The sequence below is a fragment of the Myxocyprinus asiaticus genome, chromosome 13 (assembly GCF_019703515.2).
Source record: "Myxocyprinus asiaticus isolate MX2 ecotype Aquarium Trade chromosome 13, UBuf_Myxa_2, whole genome shotgun sequence".
Classification (NCBI taxonomy): Eukaryota; Metazoa; Chordata; class Actinopteri; order Cypriniformes; family Catostomidae; genus Myxocyprinus; species Myxocyprinus asiaticus.
In genome coordinates, this window is record NC_059356.1 from 16,138,220 (window position 1) to 16,156,859 (window position 18,640).

General features: G+C 41.1%; 1 protein-coding gene across 2 annotated transcripts in view; it reads right to left on the minus strand.

Moving 5' to 3' along the window:
* Nucleotides 1-14,688: 14,688 nt before the first annotated feature.
* The window catches only part of LOC127449953 (ribonucleoprotein PTB-binding 1-like), a 30,377-nt gene continuing 26,425 nt past the window's right edge, over nt 14,689-18,640 (minus strand). For both annotated transcript variants that reach the window (XR_007898886.1, XM_051713610.1), the window contains one exon: nt 14,689-15,683. Coding sequence is in view for 1 of the 2 variants with exons in the window: in XM_051713610.1 (XP_051569570.1) it covers nt 15,654-15,683 (30 nt within the window). In the remaining variant the exon portion in view is untranslated. The remainder of the gene's footprint in view (nt 15,684-18,640) is intronic.

Consider the following 18,640-nt stretch of genomic DNA (forward strand, 5'->3'; position numbering starts at 1 on the left):
GGTGAAGGGTGAGAACGTTGCCACCTTGTGTGTGGAGATCGCGACCCTTCTGCGCAAGGGCGCGATAGATCCTGTCCCTCCAGCCAAGATGAAGAAAGGGTTTTACAGCCCTTACTTCATTGTACCGAAGAAAGGCCCCAGTTTGAAAACCTCTGCATTAGGTGGACGTCTTTGACCGTTGCGCAGCATCTTACTGTTACAAGCTCATGTCAAGTTTAAAAAGGATTTCAACTTTTAAAAATGTGTCTCAAAACACCTGTGTTTTGTTTTATTTGTTGTGCTGCATCAAGAACACAATCTGTCTGAATGGTCACTAACATTTGTGTGATTTGTGTGAAAATTACCCTTTAATGCTATGAAATCACTGCATGCATGTTTTATTATCCATGGCTTTCTTCTGTTCAGCATTTTGGGAAATCACAGGTTTCTACAGCAGAGTCAACACCAACAGTGCAGGGGGACTGTGTGGGTGGAAAAATGAAAGGCAGAATCCTAAATGCATCTGACATGTCGTCCACTCTGTTGCTACGCTTCCCTTAGAGCACTCTGAGGCAGACAACTAGCAGAGGCTCTTGGACCAGGAAGAAATACAGGCCTTTATAGAAAATGGAAATCGGAGCATAAGTGCATGTACGTCAGAACATAACAACAGGAATCGGTTGTGGTACATTAAAACGCTATTCTCTATTATCATCTGCATCAACATGCATATAGCAGGGGAAACCATCCAGCTTGACTGAGCTTATGAAAACACGCTGTGGTCCATTTGCCTTATTGATCTGCCTATGTTCCATAACAGCCTAACAGCATGTTGTCAGTTGCATTAGATCCACCATTAAATAGAATTTTGTCCTTTCAAATGCCCTTTGGGTACTTGAGTGTATATATGTAGCTCATTTAGTATGGCTTGGCATCCCCCAATCTAGAGCTCAGTGCCAAGTAGGCAGGGGCATATAGGCTTAACATTGGTTAGCCAATCACTGCAGCCTTTTAACCTAATTACTGGGACAGGCTGAGTCTCGGCGAGAGCCTCTTGTCCTCCTGCAGTGGTCTTAGGGGTTGAAGGGCACGGGAACAAAGAACACTCTGAACATATAACTAGGTCTTTAGAAAAGAACAAGAATGATTAACACTGATCAAAGCAGTCTGTATTGTCAAAGGAAAAATCTCCACATTACCTCCAAGGAGCACAACACGCATTCATTGTGCTGAACATTCCAAACCTTCGACATGATTCATTTGAGATTGGAACCTTGACATTAACCCCCAACTAAAGGAAGTGGAAAAGGTTGACATTTTGGTTTTCTTACTTCTAAATGATAATGTCAAGCCGTGTATCTCCTTAAAAACCCCATTTAAAGTCTCCTGGTACAAGCCGTTGGAGTCCTGTATTGACATTTCTGTACTCTATGGAGATATAAATCGCAGATTGTTTGTTTATTGATGAGTAATCCTAATCTTCAAATCTTAACCTTTGCCGCTGACAGAGTGGATGTAGAGTGACTTTTTCAGGCAGCCAGGTCCAGCAGGGATGGCCTTTCTCAGCAGCCAAATCCACCTACAGAGCAGCCACTGCTCAGCCAGCCTATCACCTTCAGCAGACTGCAGAACTCCATTGAGCTTTCACTCATGTCAGTGGTGGAATTTTCTGCATAGTAGTGCTGTAGTGCAAAACATGTTTTTATTTGATAAGACATATCAACCTCCTTAGCATTAAAATATTTTCTTTCTTAACATATTTCTGTTCTGTACTGGCTTGGAAAAGTAAGAATTTCAGAAATGTATTTCATTTCCACTCTGGAATGCTTAGACATGGTGAATTAAGAAAGAAAATCACTTTCTATAATCCACTAGGTTCTGCATATTATCAATTGTCAGTGCATAAAGGAAGCTTTGCATTCTCAATTTAATTTTTAGTTTATATTTTATTGTTTTGTTGTATTTTTGAAAGGGGGGAATTGTGAGGATTTCAATACATATTGCCTTATACACTTTCTTATAATTGGTAAATATATACAGTACTGTGCAAAATGTTTAGGCAGCTGTGAAAAATGTTGTATAGTGTTTTCAAGAATAATGCCATGAATAATTTTTATTTATCAATAAACTTCATAGAAAGTGCAATAAACGTAAAAAAAAAAAAAAAAAAAGCGAATTCAATATTTGGTGTGACCACCATTTGCCTTCAAACAGCAACAATTCTCCTAGGTACACCAGGGGCCAGTTGCACCAGCTATATGTAAGTTACCTTAGCCTTGTGGTGGTGTAAATGGGCACTAAGTCACAATTTATGCACTAATAAATATGTGAGCATTGCACCATTAAATTTAGGTAGAACGTAACCCTACTTATAAACTAAATATTTACGGAAGCCTACGACCAGGAGTAACTGATGGAATAAAAAAGCAGACCTATTTAATGACATCAGTGAGCTCATGTTTTGGTTGACAGCCTTCAGTACTTTCGACATATATGATGATGTTGGCATTTACACACGTTTACATTTACGGGAGAAAACATTATGTGAAAAATGTACTTTTTCATCATGAAACTGATCTAACGGTGCACTTTCCTCTGTACGGTGTCAAATTTCAACATAAAATATATAAAATATTAAAATGAATCAATTTCTATTTTTCCAGCCTGTTGTATTAGTATTTATTTATTGTCCCTTATTCATTTTAGATACAGTTATTGAATATCGTTATTTACATAAGCTAAATAGCCTATATCATTAATTAAATCTTGTTTTATTACGTATTGTATTTCAGTGGGGATATAATTCATTACAGCTGACAGTAACATGAGCAAACAAGGTTTGAACATCAACTGTAACAAGATCAAATTGAAGTTCACGGCTTTTTAACACTTCTGTGTACAAATTTCAAGGCTGTTTATTGGATCAATACAGGTAAACGTAATTTTATGCGACTATGCATTACTTTACAGAGAGCTTACAACCTACTAGTTAAGTCTTGCCTTAAGAACAGGTGGTGCAACCAAATTAAGCACTGACTTAGTTACAAACTAACTTAGTAGTTACTAAGCCCTTAGTGTGAACTTTACGTCTCAACTTAAGTGAGACATTAAGCACAGCTGGTGCAACCCTACCCAGGACACAGTTTTTCTTGGTTGTTGGCAGATAGGATGTTCCAAGCTTCTTGGAGAACTTGCCACAGTATTCTATGTATTTAAGCTGTCTCAGTTGCTTCTGTCTCTTCATGTAATCCCAGACTGACTCAATAGCCGCATTTCGATTATCAAAAGAGAGGATAATATACCATGGTTTATACACCTGTTTCTGCAAGCCTCTGTTAAACAAGCTTTAATATCTTGTAATGTAGGAACAATTACTCATTGATAGATATCATTTGATAAAAGTGAATGTTTATCACTAACTTTGTACATCTCTCCGAGTGCTGACATGTTTGTGTGATGTCACACACTTGCATCTCGGCGAAAAAAAACTGCTGACACATTACAAATCCGTTAAGATGCAAAATGGACAAAGCCGTGCCCAAAGAAAGAACTCCTATCACATTTGAGATCATGGACAGTGTGCTAGGACATCGTCCTGCTGTTAGTACAGCGACCACTTGTGACATTATGGCATTTATAGTCAGTGAGTTGTCAACGCTAACTTATTTTGCTAGCTAGCTAACGTTTACATACAGTACAATATAAACTTGATTTATAGATAGCATGCGTATTTGGTTTGGATTGAGAATTGGGTGGGGTTAGTGTCTGTGACGAGGAGGAGGGCGTGGCCAGGCCGTGATGGAGCACAGCCGGCACTGAATCAGCTGATCAGCAGGAGAGCGAGATAAAGGGCAGCCGGAGATGCCGGTTCAAGAGAGAGACACACGCGGCCATGCTGTTGGTAATAAGTTTGACATTAAAACGTTATGTTTATTGTTTACCTGGCTCCCGCCTTCTCCTTGCCCATCCTTATACTGTTACAGTGTCATTTACACAAGGGCGGCGTATTAAGGGCAGGTTTTAGAGCAACGCTGCGGGGCTTTTGGCCCGATGGTGGGAATGCAGAGCGATTTTGGTCTTGCTGCTCCTGGTCCGTGGCTATTGGCCCCGGCTGACCAGTTTATGTCCCTGGCTTGCACTGGCCTGATAGTGGAAAAGCGGTTAATGATGTTGAGATCCAGGCTATGTGGGGGCCATACCATCTGTTGTAGGACTCCTTAGGGCTTTTCACAATTAAAAGTGTTAACCCAGGGTCATCCTTAACCAAAGTCCCTTTTAAAGCAAGTCAGGCCATCTTTGAAACACTACCGCACAGCTATTTTCAATTTAGACAAGCGGCATAAAAGTACAGCTCCTATCTATTTGAATGGGGAAAGACAGAAATCTCCAAAATGGTTAGTCAAGATTACCATCAAAGAACATATTTAAAATTAGCAGTAAAATCTGACAACAATGGTATCATAAATTGTGTTTCATTTGCTCAGATCACGCTAAAACATTATTTTTCAGGCTGTTCCAGCTAAAGCACATGTGCGTCCTCAAGTTGATTGACAGGCGATATCTGTATCTAAAAGGTGATTGGCTCTTTTACCTGAAAGGTGGGACTTCCTTTTATACATCTGTTGGGCATTCCAATTTCTCTCATTCATTATAAAAGCAGTGGTCTATCTCTGCTAAGCTGTCCTTGTCCTTAACCCTGGGTAAACAAAATCCTGGGTTATCTTAGATACGTTCCAATCGACTGTTAGGGTCCTCCGAAGTGGACTTCAAACGGTATTCATCCATTCTTAAGTGAGATTCCAGTCCGAAGGGAGCGTACATGTTCAGCTGGAAGGGCACTCCAAACGGCATAGGGAACAAGATACATCACTTCATGGGAAGTGGAGAGGGAAATTTACCCATTCATTGCGTCATTGCGAACCATCAGAGAACTTATGTAGTTTGGCTAAAATAAAATAAAAAAAACAGGGTTTGAGACGCTGACATTTTAATTACGCTTAATTTATCTCTGGTGTGCGTGAGGGTAACGCGTACGAGATGCGACCATTACATCCATTATCATGACAATTGGTTTTATAACAGTTAAGAGAGGCATATACAGTGCATCCGGAAAGTATTCACAGCGCTTCACTTTTTCCAGATTTTGTAATGTTACAGCCTTATTCCAAAATGGATTAAATTCATTATTTTCATCAAAATTCTACAAACAATACCCCATAATGACAACATGAAAGAAGTTTGTTTGAAATCTTTGCAAATTTATTAAAAATAAAAAACGAAAAAAAAATCACATGTACATAAGTATTCACAGCCTTTGCTCAATACTTTGTTGAAGCACCTTTGGCACCAATTACAGCCTCATATCTTTTTGAGTATGATGCTACAAGCTTGGCACACCAATTTTTGGCCAGTTTCTCCTATTCTTCTTTGCAGGACCTCTCAAGCTCCATCAGGTTGGATGGGGAGCGTCGGTGCACAGCCATTTTCAGATCTCTCCAGAGATGTTCAATTGGGTTCAAGTCTGGGCTCTGGCTGGGCCACTCAAGGACATTCACAGAGTTGTCCCGGAGCCACTCCTTTGTTATCTTGGCTGTGTGCTTAGGATCGTTGTCCTGTTGGAAGATGAACCTTCGTCCCAGTCTGAGGTCCAGAGTGCTCTGGAGCAGGTTTTCATCAAGGATGTCTCTGTACATTGCTGCATTCATCTTTCCCTCGATCCTGACTAGTCTCCCAGTTCCTGCCGCTGAAAAACATCCCCACAGCATGATGCTGCCACCACCATGCTTCACTGTATGGATGCTATTGGCCAGGTGATGAGCGGTGCCTGGTTTCCTCCAGACATAACGCTTGCCATTCAGGCCAAAAGTTCAATCTTTGTTTCATCAGACCAGAGAATTTTGTTTCTCATGGTCTGAGAGTCCTCCAGGCGGGATGTCATGTGCCTTTTACTGAGGAGTGGCTTTCGTCTGGCCACTCTACCATACAGGCCTGATTGGTGGAGTGCTGCAGAGATGGTTGTTCTTCTGGAAGGTTCTCCTCTCTCCACAGAGAAACACTGGAGCTCTGTCAGAGTGACCATTGGGTTCTTGGTCACCTCCCTGACTAAGGCCCTTCTCCCACGATCGCTCAGTTTGGCCGGGCGGCCAGCTCTAGGAAGAGTCCTGGTGGTTCCAAACTTCTTCAATTTACGGATGATGGAGGCCACTGTACTCATTGGGACCTTCAATGCTGCAGAAATATTTCTGTACCCTTCCCCAGATCTGTGCCTCGATACAATCCTGTCTCGGAGGTCTACAGATAATTCCTTGGACTTCATGGCTTGGTTTGTGCTCTGACATGCACTGTTAACTCTGGGACCTTATATAGACAGGTGTGTGCCTTTCCAAATCATGTCCAATCAACTGAACTTATCACAGGTGGACTCCAAATCAAGTTGTAGAGATGTCTCAAGGATGATCTGTGGAAACACGATACACCTGAGCTTAATTTTGAGTGTCATGGCAAAGGCTGTGAATACTTATGTACATGTGATTTGTTTTTCATTTTTTATTTTTAATAAAATTGCAAAGATTTCAAACAAACTTCTTTCACGTTGTCATTATGGGGTATTGTTTGTAGAATTTTGAGGAAAATAATGAATTTAATCCATTTTGGAATAAGGCTGTAACATAAAATGTGGAAAAAGTGAAGTGCTGTGAATACTTTCTGGATGCACTGTATTATAAAATAACCAAGTAACATTTATTTTTTATATTAAACAGCAACAGTCATTTAACTTACGAGTTACAAGTCTGAAGAAATATATTAATTTAAATATATAACAATACAATTTTATAAGTATTCACGTGGATGTATTATATAAATTTATATATATTGATGTAAGGTTATTTATTGTACATTTATATGCATTTACACAAGTATATTGTGTCATCTTACTTGAACCCAGTAATCTGTGCAACTCATGCTTTGTCTCTGTTTGATGACACTGCAGAGTATTCCAAATGAACGAATTTTGTCAAGTGAAGTGAACTTCAACAGATATCCCGTGCTCAGTGAGTAGGGAGCAGACACACTGGTACATGGAACGCACCAACTGTTTCATGTTTCACACTGATCATATTTTATCCTGGGTTAATAATTAACCCTGTGTATTCATGTTCTGAGGTTGTACATTTGTAAACCCTAGGTTAACATTCTTATGTGTAGGTGCCTAAGACAAATGTTTTTGTGCTTAAGACTTTTGCAAAACACTGTGTATTTATAATGATGAGTCATCGGAGTTGACATCCATGTGCAGCTTTATTAACAATAAACGTAGTAATGTAGGCAGGCAGGGATCAATCACCAGCAATAGTAATATACAAGGCAAACCAGGCGGCAGGAAATCACAGGTAATATCCAGGTAAACAGAGTAGTAACAGTAGGCAGGCAGCAACGTGTCAAAACAGGGTATACAGTCCAGAATCATGCACAGAAAAGGCAGTAAATACAGAGAACGCTTTGATGTCAGCCAGGGCAAAACAAGACTTCGCAATGACAGTGAGTGAAAGTTAGTCTTAAATAGCTGAGTAAATGAGGGACAGGTGAGCAGGTAATCAGTGCAAGGTACGGGGATCATGGGAAATGGAGTTCAGCGAGTAAAAGTCAATATTCAGGTGATGGAGCCCTCTGGTGGTAAGTGGGAGGAACAACAGAGGCTGGATTCATGACAGAGCCCCCCCGGCTCCTGAAGCGAGGAGGCAGGTGACGCCGGAGTCCAAAGAAACCAGGGCAGATCAGATAGATGACCAGGGAACCAAGGGAGCCAGAGCAGACCAGGTGGATGGCCATGAGACCAGGGATACCAGAGTAAGTCAGGTGGATGGCCAGGAGAACAAGAGAGCCAGAGCAGACCAGGCGGATGGCCATGAGACCAGGGATACCAGAGAAGGTCAGGTGGAAGACCAGGAGTCCCAGGAGACCAGAGAAGATCAGGCAGATGGTCGGGAGACCCAGAAGACCAGAGCAGATCAGGTGGACGACCAGGAGACCCAGAAGACCAGAGCAGATCAGGCGGATGACCAGGAGACCCAGAAGACCAGAGCAGATCAGGTGGACGACCAGGAGACCAGAGTGGATCAGGCGGTTGGTCAGGAGACCCAGGAGGCCATCTCAGGGTAGGGACTGGATCAGAAGACCTGGTTGATGACCACAGAGCTGAAACAGGGTCAGGAGGCCTGGGTGGTGACCTCAGATTGGAGACTGGAGCCATGGAAGACTGTGAGGGCGGAGCCATGGAAGGCTGAGCCGTGGCAGGCTCGAGGGGCAAAGTTGTAGAAGGCGGAGCTGTGGCAGACTCGAAGGGTGAAGCTGTGAAAGGCGGAGCCGTGGGAAGTTCGAGGAGCGGAGCAGTAGAGGGTGGAGCCATGGGAGGCTTGAGGGGCGGAGCCATGACAGGCTCGATGGGTGAAGCCATAGAAGGCAGAGCCGTGGGAAGTTTGAGGAGTGGTGCCATGGAAGGCGGAGCAGTTGCAGGCTTGAGGCTAAGAGTCCAGGATGACTGGGAAATTACCTCAGTGGTTGTGAACGTGAACAGAGTCTCGGGAGCGATCTCTGTGGTCGTGGGCATGAACACACTCTCAAGAGCGACCTCTGTGGTCGTGGGCATGGACAGAGTCTCGGGAGTGACCTCTGTGGTCGTGGGCATGGACAGAGTCTTGGGAGCGACCTCTGTGGTCGTGGGCATGGACTGAGACTCGGGAAGGACCTCTGTGGTTGTGGGCGTAGACAGAGACTCGGGTACGACCTCTGTGGTCGTGGGCATGGACTGAGACTCAGGAATGACCTCTGTGGTCGTGAACACTGGCAGAGACTGGGAAATGACCTCTGTGGTTGTGAACACTGGCAGAGACTGGGAAACAACCTCAATGGTCGGGAACATGGACGGAGACTCGGAGACGACCTCTGTGGTCGTGAACATGGGCAGGGACTTGGAAACGACCTCTGTGGTTGTGAATACGGGCTGAGACTCGGAGATGACCTCTGTGGTCGTGAACATAGGCTGAGATTCTGAGACGACCTCTGTGGTTATGTACATGGGCAGAGACTTGGAAATGAAAGCCTTTCTCTTCCTCCTCCTCTGGGAGCCCGAAGTTGGCAGTGTAGGCTCTGGGACGGATGAGGCTTCCAGCTCGTTGGCCGAGGCAGGCGTGGGCATTGGCTCGTTGGCCGTGGCAGGCAAGGGCACTGACAATTTGTGGGAAAGGTTTTTCGTGGTCCTACGCATCGATATCAGTGGCGGATAATTCAACTTGGAGACAAGGGCCATGAAGGCCTTCGAGCAATGAGTCGTAGAAGGCTGGACTGTGGCATGGCATGGAGCTGACTCAAATTTGACTGTGACAGGGCATGGAACAGACTCAGACATGGCTGTGACATGGCATGGAGCAGGCAGAGGCGTGGCTGTGACATGGCATGGAGCAGGCAGAGGCGTGGCTGTGACATGGCATGGAGCAGACTCAGACGTGGCTGTGATATGGCATGGAGCAGACTCAGACGAGGCTGTGATATGACATGGAGCAGGCTGAGGTTTGACTGTGACATGGTAAGGAGCAGGCGGAGGTGTTGCTGTGACATGACATGGAGCAGGCTGAGGTTTGGCTGTGACATGGCATGGAGCAGGCTGAGGCATTGCTGTGACATGGCATAGAGCAGACTCAGAAGTGGTCGACTCGAAAGTGGGATTGAGAGAGGAGGATCCTCTGTAGCGAGTGTTTCTAATATCAGCCTCACATATTCCTCCCATGTGTAATCTCCTATCTCCAGCAATTCCATCCACTGGCGTGTGGTGAGTCCGATTCTGTATATGGATTTTAGAGCGGCATCATAAAAACCAGTGTGGGCGGCAACAGTAGAAAAAAAATGGGAGTACTCCCTTATTGATATGTCTGCCTGGCTTAATTGAACAAAGAATGCTGCTAGATCCATGGTGCGGTGAATAGTCCTTGATGAGGCCGGGTGTGCCGCTGGGTTTGATGAAGGAGCTGAGACCTCAGTAGTTAGTTGAAGAAAGCTGCTGGATTGGTTTGTGGCGAAGTCTTCTGTAACGATGAATCATCGGAGTTGAGATCCATGTGCAGCTTTATTATCAATAAATGTAGTAATGTAGACAGGCAGGGATCAATCACCAGCAATAGTAATATACAAGGCAAACCAGAGAGATAGTTATTAAACAGGCAAGAGGTCAGGGCAGGTGGCAGGCAATCACAGGTAATATCCAGGTAAACAGAGTAGTAACAGAAGGCAGGCAGCAACGGGTCAAAACAGGGTAAACAGTCCAAAATCATACACAGAAAAGGCAGTAAATACAGAGAATGCTCAGAGATGTCAGCCAGGGCAAAACAAGACTTCGCAAATACAGCGAGTTTGAGTTAGTCTTAAATAGCTGAGTAAATGAGGGACAGGTGAGCAGGTAATCAGTGCAAGGTACAGGGATTATGGAAAATGGAGTTCAGAGAGTGGAAGTCAATATTCAGGTGATGGAGCCCTCTGGTGGTGAGTGGGGGAACTACAGAGGCTGGATTCATGACAGTATTAATATCACACGATATTATATACCAAACCTTTATTGTCACAGGGAAAAATTAAAAGACACATCTACTGTAGCTCTTTTACACATCTGTGCTGCTCTGACACTTTAGTTTAGAATGCCACAAACACAAGCAGAGTGATAAAAAAAGTGAAGCGTCCGAGTGCTGATGGTGTGAGATATCAGTACAAATAGAACATGTCTCATCCAATCAGATTTGAGGACCAGAACTAACTGTTGTATAAATATACATATCACATGAGCAAGAATGCTGTTTATCAGCACAGCAGGCCAAGAGCTGCAGGTAATCACTGCCTTGCTGATATCCGTAATGCAAGTGGAGTTTGATATTGCTTTTATACAGCAATTGTTGGAGTAACAAGGACCAGTGACATAACTATAGGCAGTGCAAAGTGTGGTTTCTTTTTTTTACCACTAAAAATGAATGTTAAAATTTATATTAAGAACAAATTTTGTATTGTAAGGCTCTTTCATGGAAGAGTACTAACACAAGCGGTGTCCTTAATTTGAAGGTCCCACCAAGACAATTTTATACAAATGCAATAAAATTATATATGTATATATATATATATATATATATATATATATATATATATATATATATATATATATATATATATATATATTCTGTCTCAATATTGCAAAATACACGAGAAGTCAGTGTTTTAGATCTTTTAAATCTCAGTGCAAGTACAACACTGAAGAAATTGTTAAAAAAAGTGAGGAGACTTTGTAATCAGAAATTCCCCATATCCAAAGATAATATGTACTGAGTAGTTTAACAAACTCCGCAAAAAAGTGTAATATACAGTTCAAGCTCAAGGATCTTCTGTACTTCCTAGTAACTTCCTCCAAACAAAACTCTCATTGAAGCAGCTGACCTGTAATCAAAACTTTGTTTCCCAGAGGACTGATAAAAACGTGCACTCCTGACTCCCGAAAGTTGTGCTGCAACCAACCAATGAGATTGGAAATGGTGGATTCCCCCAGCTCTACCCATTCTAGCGTACAATACACATCAGTAGTTCTGTGAGGCTGAGAGTATTTGACACCAAGTATTTTAAGGCAAGTTGTGTGACGTTCAGTTCAGATCCAGATTTGGTCAGAGAGGTCTTGGCCAGGAGAAAAAGGAGCTGAATTTTGTCACAATTAAGCTTGAGGTAATGGGTAGGCATCCAGTTTGAAATGTCAGAGAGGTACTGTATATAGAGATCTTTTCCAAAAAACAAATACACAAATAATGCTGCCAAGACAAAAAGACCATAATGAGACATCCAATTGAGTATCAACAAACAAGATGTGATTTGAAGACCCTTCTAAGTGATCGGCTTAGAACGGTGAAGACCAGGGGGCCAAGTTCTCGTCTCTGTGAAAGGCCAGTGATGAAGCACACATGACCACTCAGGAAATATGCGCATTAGTTTTGAATGTTTTGCAACTCGTATTCGAACCCATTGTGCTGAATTCTGGACAAGCACCACCATGCAGTTAATGTCCATGCCCTGAAAATTGCCAGTGCTTTACCTTTTACATCAAATCCCAGATTCTACATTTTTCAAAGAAGTGAAATGGTGTTTTAGTATTGTTATGGTCAGGTTTACGGTTTGGGTTAAGAGTATATTAATGTAATTACAAGTAATTTCCAGCTTATTTAGTAAGACTTATTGTCCAGGTAAAATGACAGCACTGACCCAGAACAAGACAAGCTGGGTTCAGGAGTTCCTCCTCAAAGCAATCATGGTTGGGTTTCGGAAAGTGTTGGAGGATAGGAGTGAACGTGGGTATAGGATAAAGTAATGATCAGATACTGTATATGGAGGGGGGTAATAGAAATTGCAAGTGCAGGACAGTTTCCCAACCTAGGTACCCTAGGATCGGCCACATTATGCCGACTTACAAGTGCCATCTCCTATCAGACATGTTTGCATCGGTTCCAGTGTGTTTACCTTCCCCCATGGGCACAACCAGAAGCGTGTTGCATCATCAGTGTGGGAGACCCAGGTTCAGATACCACACTGAAACCAGGAAGTAATCGTGTTCACAATACAGTAACGATTGCAGTTCGGAGGATGTATTTTCCTCTCTAACATTAAATTTTTTCCTCCACTGATGGTTAGGTTTAAGTGTGGGTTGGGGGGTGCAATTTTTAAAACATGAATTCCTCGTTACTGTATTACATCCAGAACAGCTGAAAAGCTTCACAACTTGCTTTTGGTGCCCCTCCATGGGAATTACCCCCGGAAAATGGTGTCCATACCCCCAACAACACGTACCGCTTTGGTCACTGGGGGCAGTGTTTCAAATTTTGGTAAGCACAGACCAGATTTTAGCTAAAGAAAAGTCAACCTACAGTTTCCGATTTCAATGCGAGATCAGCCTGCAAGTTGTTTTCATACCTTGCAGGAGTTGATAGGGAGCTGGAGAGAGGGAGGCTGAAGAACACTCGATGAAGCAGTCCGGAAGTATCAGTCTCAGTGTTAAAATCATCCAGTAGAAATTTTTTAGTCATGGCTGCTCAGCCACTGTACACATCTTCATCTTCGGGCTTGTCCACTAGCTGTTCAATTCAGTTTTATGTAGCTGGTCATTTGGGTTCCATACACATATTGTAAAACTGAATTTTGCTATATTAGTATAGCTCTTCATTTGAAATAGATACAATTTAATTCTATAATTTCTCTATGTTAGTTTGTTAATATCGACAGTCTAATTCTTATACCAACAAATCTTGGACTGGATCTTTGAGGGGTCTTAACTCCAACTAGACTCCAACTCTCCAACTCTTGAGAAGAAACTCCATTCAGACTTCATAGGTCCTTGCGAGGATTGTGATCACACCGGTTTTGAACAAGCAGAAGCATGAACAAGATTGTATTATGAAAGTATGGTGAGTGCACCAGGAAAACAATGGCAGAAGGCAACATTTTTGGTGAAAAGCGACTCTAATTTTTGTCTGTTTTTCACAAAGCTAACATATGGCTTTAGAAGACTTGTAGACTTTTTTGTTTGTTGTTTTTTTGTCCTTTGTGGAACTTGACAATCAGTGTTGCTATTCTGTTTCATTGTTTAGAAAAGAGCACCCCAGATATTCTGCTGAACTAATTTTGTGTTCCATGGAAGAAGAAAAAAAAAAAAAAAAATGCTGTTTACGGGATGAAAACAGCACATGGGTGAGTAGGTGACAGAATATTCATTATTGGGGGCAGTATTTTGAAGACTTTGGTTCTTATGCGGGCAGTGGGAGTTGGAGTCTGGCTCGTGTCATTTTCCAGTCCCATCCCAACCTCTTCCCTTGCCTATCTGTCAATAAAAATGGGCATAAAGTCCATAAAATACATGCAACATCTCAGCCTAAGCCTAGGGTATATAAGAGAAGTGTTTGCAGATGAAACAGCATGGGCTGTGGTGTCTTCAGGACTTTTCCAACTCAATGAGACCCATAAAGAGACAACTGTTTTTCCATAGGCCAATATAACATTCAACATAGCAGACTATCAGCTCAATAGACCTCCTGGAGAGATCCATAGAAGTGTTATGGGATAGATTAAGTTTGACAGGCATCTTTGGCAGTGGTTAGCACTTGAAGCAGACCACACAATGGTAGGGAGTCATCCTTCCTCAAAGTACTGAGGACATGTCTCTATTCTGACACAACTTCTGCTTACTCTAGCATAGATGCACTTTGTAAAACTGACCATTAGTGGTTTATTTTAAAAGGTGTTAGAAGCTGACAAATTTAACAATTTCATTTAAAGTGTTTTTTACTTCATACAGTGCTGTGCAGACTGATCGGGGCCTTGCTTATGTCATGCATGCCAGTTAGAAATTTTGTCCAACTTTACTTATGCCATCAAAGTACCGCAAGAGCAAGTCAAAACCAGCCGCTAGGCTCAGTCACTGCAGTTACCCCAAAACAGCTGCACAAGCTCTGATAACGCCACATCTTAATCGTAATTGGCCAGACTCTCTGATAACAATAACTTGCATTTCATGTTAATTACACCTTCAGTTCCACTAACACTAACAAATCTGTTTTTATAAAAGTTAAATCTCTTTTTATGATCTTAATCGTACATTTCATGTGTATTTAAAACTATTAGATAAAAAAATGATGACTCCTTTATTGGTATTTAAATAACATGGACTTTTCTCTGATTTTCTTCTTGAACAAACAGGCACTGTATAAAGTAGCATGTAACCTATTCAAATGAATAGTTCTTCTGGTTATTACATGTGAAATTCAAATGCTTTCTATTTGACATTAACAAATTTTACATCTAATGTGATCACAATACAACAAAGTTGCATAATGCAGGAAGCACAAAGTACCAAATGACTCTTTTCTGCTACTCCCCAGAATGCAACCGGCAAATCTTGCTGAAGTCGAATGCACCTAAAGTTCCAATTGCATGTTTACACTCAACAAATGGGAAGTAACACTTTTGCCTAAATCAACAATTCTTACAGAATGTTTTTTAAATTAATGTAAATAATTATAGAGAGGAGACTGTCACTAGTTTTTTTTTTCCTTCTACATTTTTTTACTTCAGTGAATATTTTTCAGGGTAGGTTTAGTATTTTGTTTTTCATACATAAAACTGATAGCACACTCATTAAGCAATAATGTCAGAAATTCAGGAACTGTCCCATTGTTGGGCTATGGAAAAGCTTGCATGTGTTGAGGTGAAACGAACAAATTTCAATAAAACATGGAACCACTTTGTAAAATCAGAATTTTCCAAAAAGTTCAAATGACCTCAAAAACTACCACTTAATTAGGTACACCTACATACTGTATTTATGCGATTATCTAATCATTCAATCGTGTGGCGGCAGTTTAATGCATGAAAGCATACAGATACAGGTCAGGAGCTTCAGTTACTGTTCAAATCAACCATCAGAAAATGTGATCAACCGTGGCATGATTTTTTTGATGCCAGACAGGCTGGTTTGAGTATTTCTGTAATGCTGATTTTCACACACAACAGTTTTTAGAATTTACTCAGAATGGTGACAGTGAGCGGCAGTTCTGCAGACGCAAATGCCTTGTTGATGAGAGAGGTCAATGGAGAATGGCCAGACTGGATCAAGCTGACAGAAAGGGTTCCACTTCTGCCTGCCAAGAACAGAAAGCTGCAGTGGGTAAAGACTCACCAAAACTGGACAGTTAACCCTGTTAAGGCTGTTCAGGTCTTTTAGGACCCGTTTTAGATTTTTTTTTCTTTAATAAAAAACAGTATCCTTTATCTGAGTGATGCAAGACTTGGTGACTTTTCCTTCACTAGCTATCTGCACACAAAAAAAATCTGGATAAGTCTAAGAAGTCATAAAAAATTAAAAAAAAAAGCAACATTCATGATGTTCCGGGTCATTTTTGACCCGCCATAGGAAAATACTAAAATACACACACACATATATATATATATATATATATACAGGTGCATCTCAATAAATTAGAATGTCGTGGAAAAGTTCATTTATTTCAGTAATTCAGCTCAAATTGTGAAACTCCTGTATTAAAGAAATTCAATGCACACAGACTGAAGTAGTTTAAGTCTTTGGTTCTTTTAATTGTGATGATTTTGGCTCACATTTAACAAAAACCCACCAATTCACTATCTCAAAAAATTAGAATATAGTGACATGCCAATCAGCTAATCAACTCAAAACACCTGCAAAGGTTTCCTAAGCCTTCAAAATGGTCTCTCAGTTTGGTTCACTAGGCTACACAGTCATGGGGAAGACTGCTGATCTGACAGTTGTCCAGAAGACAATCATTGACACCCTTCACAAGGAGGGTAAGCCACAAACATTCATTGCCAAAGAAGCTGGCTGTTCACAGAGTGCTGTATCCAAGCATGTTAACAGAAAGTTGAGTGGAAGGAAAAAGTGTGGAAGAAAAAGATGCACAACCAACCGAGAGAACCGCAGCCTTATGATTGTCAAGCAAAATCGATTCAAGAATTTGGGTGAACTTCACAAGGAATGGACTGAGGCTGGGGTCAAGGCATCAAGAGCCACCACACACAGACGTGTCAAGGAATTTGGCTACAGTTGTCGTATTCCTCTTGTTAAGCCACTCCTGAACCACAGACAATGTCAGAGGCGTCTTACCTGGGCTAAGGAGAAGAAGAACTGGACTGTTGCCCAGTGGTCCAAAGTCCTCTTTTCAGATGAGAGCAAGTTTTGTATTTCATTTGGAAACCAAAGTCCTAGAGTCTGGAGGAAGGGTGGAGAAGCTCATAGCCCAAGTTGCTTGAAGTCCAGTGTTAAGTTTCCACAGTCTGTGATGATTTGGGGTGCAATGTCATCTGCTTGTGTTGGTCCATTGTGTTTTTTGAAAACCAAAGTCACTGCACCCGTTTACCAAGAAATTTTGGAGCACTTCATGCTTCCTTCTGCTGACCAGCTTTTTAAAGATGCTGATTTCATTTTCCAGCAGGATTTGGCACCTGCCCACACTGCCAAAAGCACCAAAAGTTGGTTAAATGACCATGGTGTTGGTGTGATTGACTGGCCAGCAAACTCACCAGACCTGAACCCCATAGAGAATCTATGGGGTATTGTCAAGAGGAAAATGAGAAACAAGAGACCAAAAAATGCAGATGAGCTGAAGGCCACTGTCAAAGAAACCTGGGCTTCCATACCACCTCGGCAGTGCCACAAACTGATCACCTCCATGCCACGCCGAATTGAGGCAGTAATTAAAGCAAAAGGAGCCCCTACTAAGTATTGAGTACATATACAGTAAATGAACATACTTTCCAGAAGGCCAACAATTCACTAAAAATGTTTTTTTTATTGGTCTTATGATGTATTCTAATTTTTTGAGATAGTGAATTGGTGGGTTTTTGTTAAATGTGAGCCAAAATCATCACAATTAAAAGAACCAAAGACTTAAACTACTTCAGTCTGTGTGCACTGAATTTATTTAATACACGAGTTTCACAATTTGAGTTGAATTACTGAAATAAATGAACTTTTCCACGACATTCTAATTTATTGAGATGCACCTGTATATATATATATATATATATATATATTATTATTATTTATTTTTTTGTCAAATAAAAATAAATCAGACACAAAGCAAAACACAACCACACATAAATGAAGGGGTGAGACTATAAAAATATCCACAATGCAGAAAACACACGGTTTGTTTGACTATATTAGTGATCTCTCATTTACACCCATTGATTTCATATCAGGCTGACAATATTTTCTATTTCCAAACTCTACCCCTAAACATAACCCTAACCATCACACAAACATGTGGACATCACTAGATTTGAAGATCAACATCATCTGACCAATTTTTTTTTTTATTTACTTTTGAGGACATTTGGCCTTCAAAGATGTACACCAAACATACCACACAGGTCGAAGTCTGACCCCTGTGTGACAAAGTTTATGCTAGAATGTTAATGTTTGAAATAAATGACAGGTGACAAAATAATAACTCTGTCTTTTCTTTGTAGCACAATCAGATTTAACAGTGCAGCAATGTCATGTTTGACAGCAAATTGGAGCATCATTGCAAAATCTTACGCAAGATAACAAGTGGTTTAGAAAAAAATGCAGGAGCATATAAATGTCTAAATATACACTACTGGTCAAAAGTTTTGAAACACATTCTTTATTTAAAAAATGTTTTCTTCACATTTAGAATAATAGTAAAGTCAAAACTATGGAATAACAAATGGAACTATGGGAATTATGTTGTGACTAAACAAAATCCAAAATAAATCAAAACTGTGTTATATTTTAGCATCTTCAAAGTAGTCACCCTTTGCCTAGAATTTTCAGACATGTACTCTTGACATTTTCTCAACCAACTTCTTGAGGTATCACCCTGGGATGCTTTTTAAACAGTACTGAAGGAGTTCCCATCTATGTTGGGCACTTATTGGCTGCTTTTCTTTATTATTTGGTCCAAGTCATCAATTTCAAAAACTTTTTTTTTTTTAAATTCAATTTTTGTTTTATAATGAAATAAATTAATATGGTGGCACAATTATATTTTTGTCTACAAAACTAATTTCAAACATTTAAGCATACGCCTTCAGATCA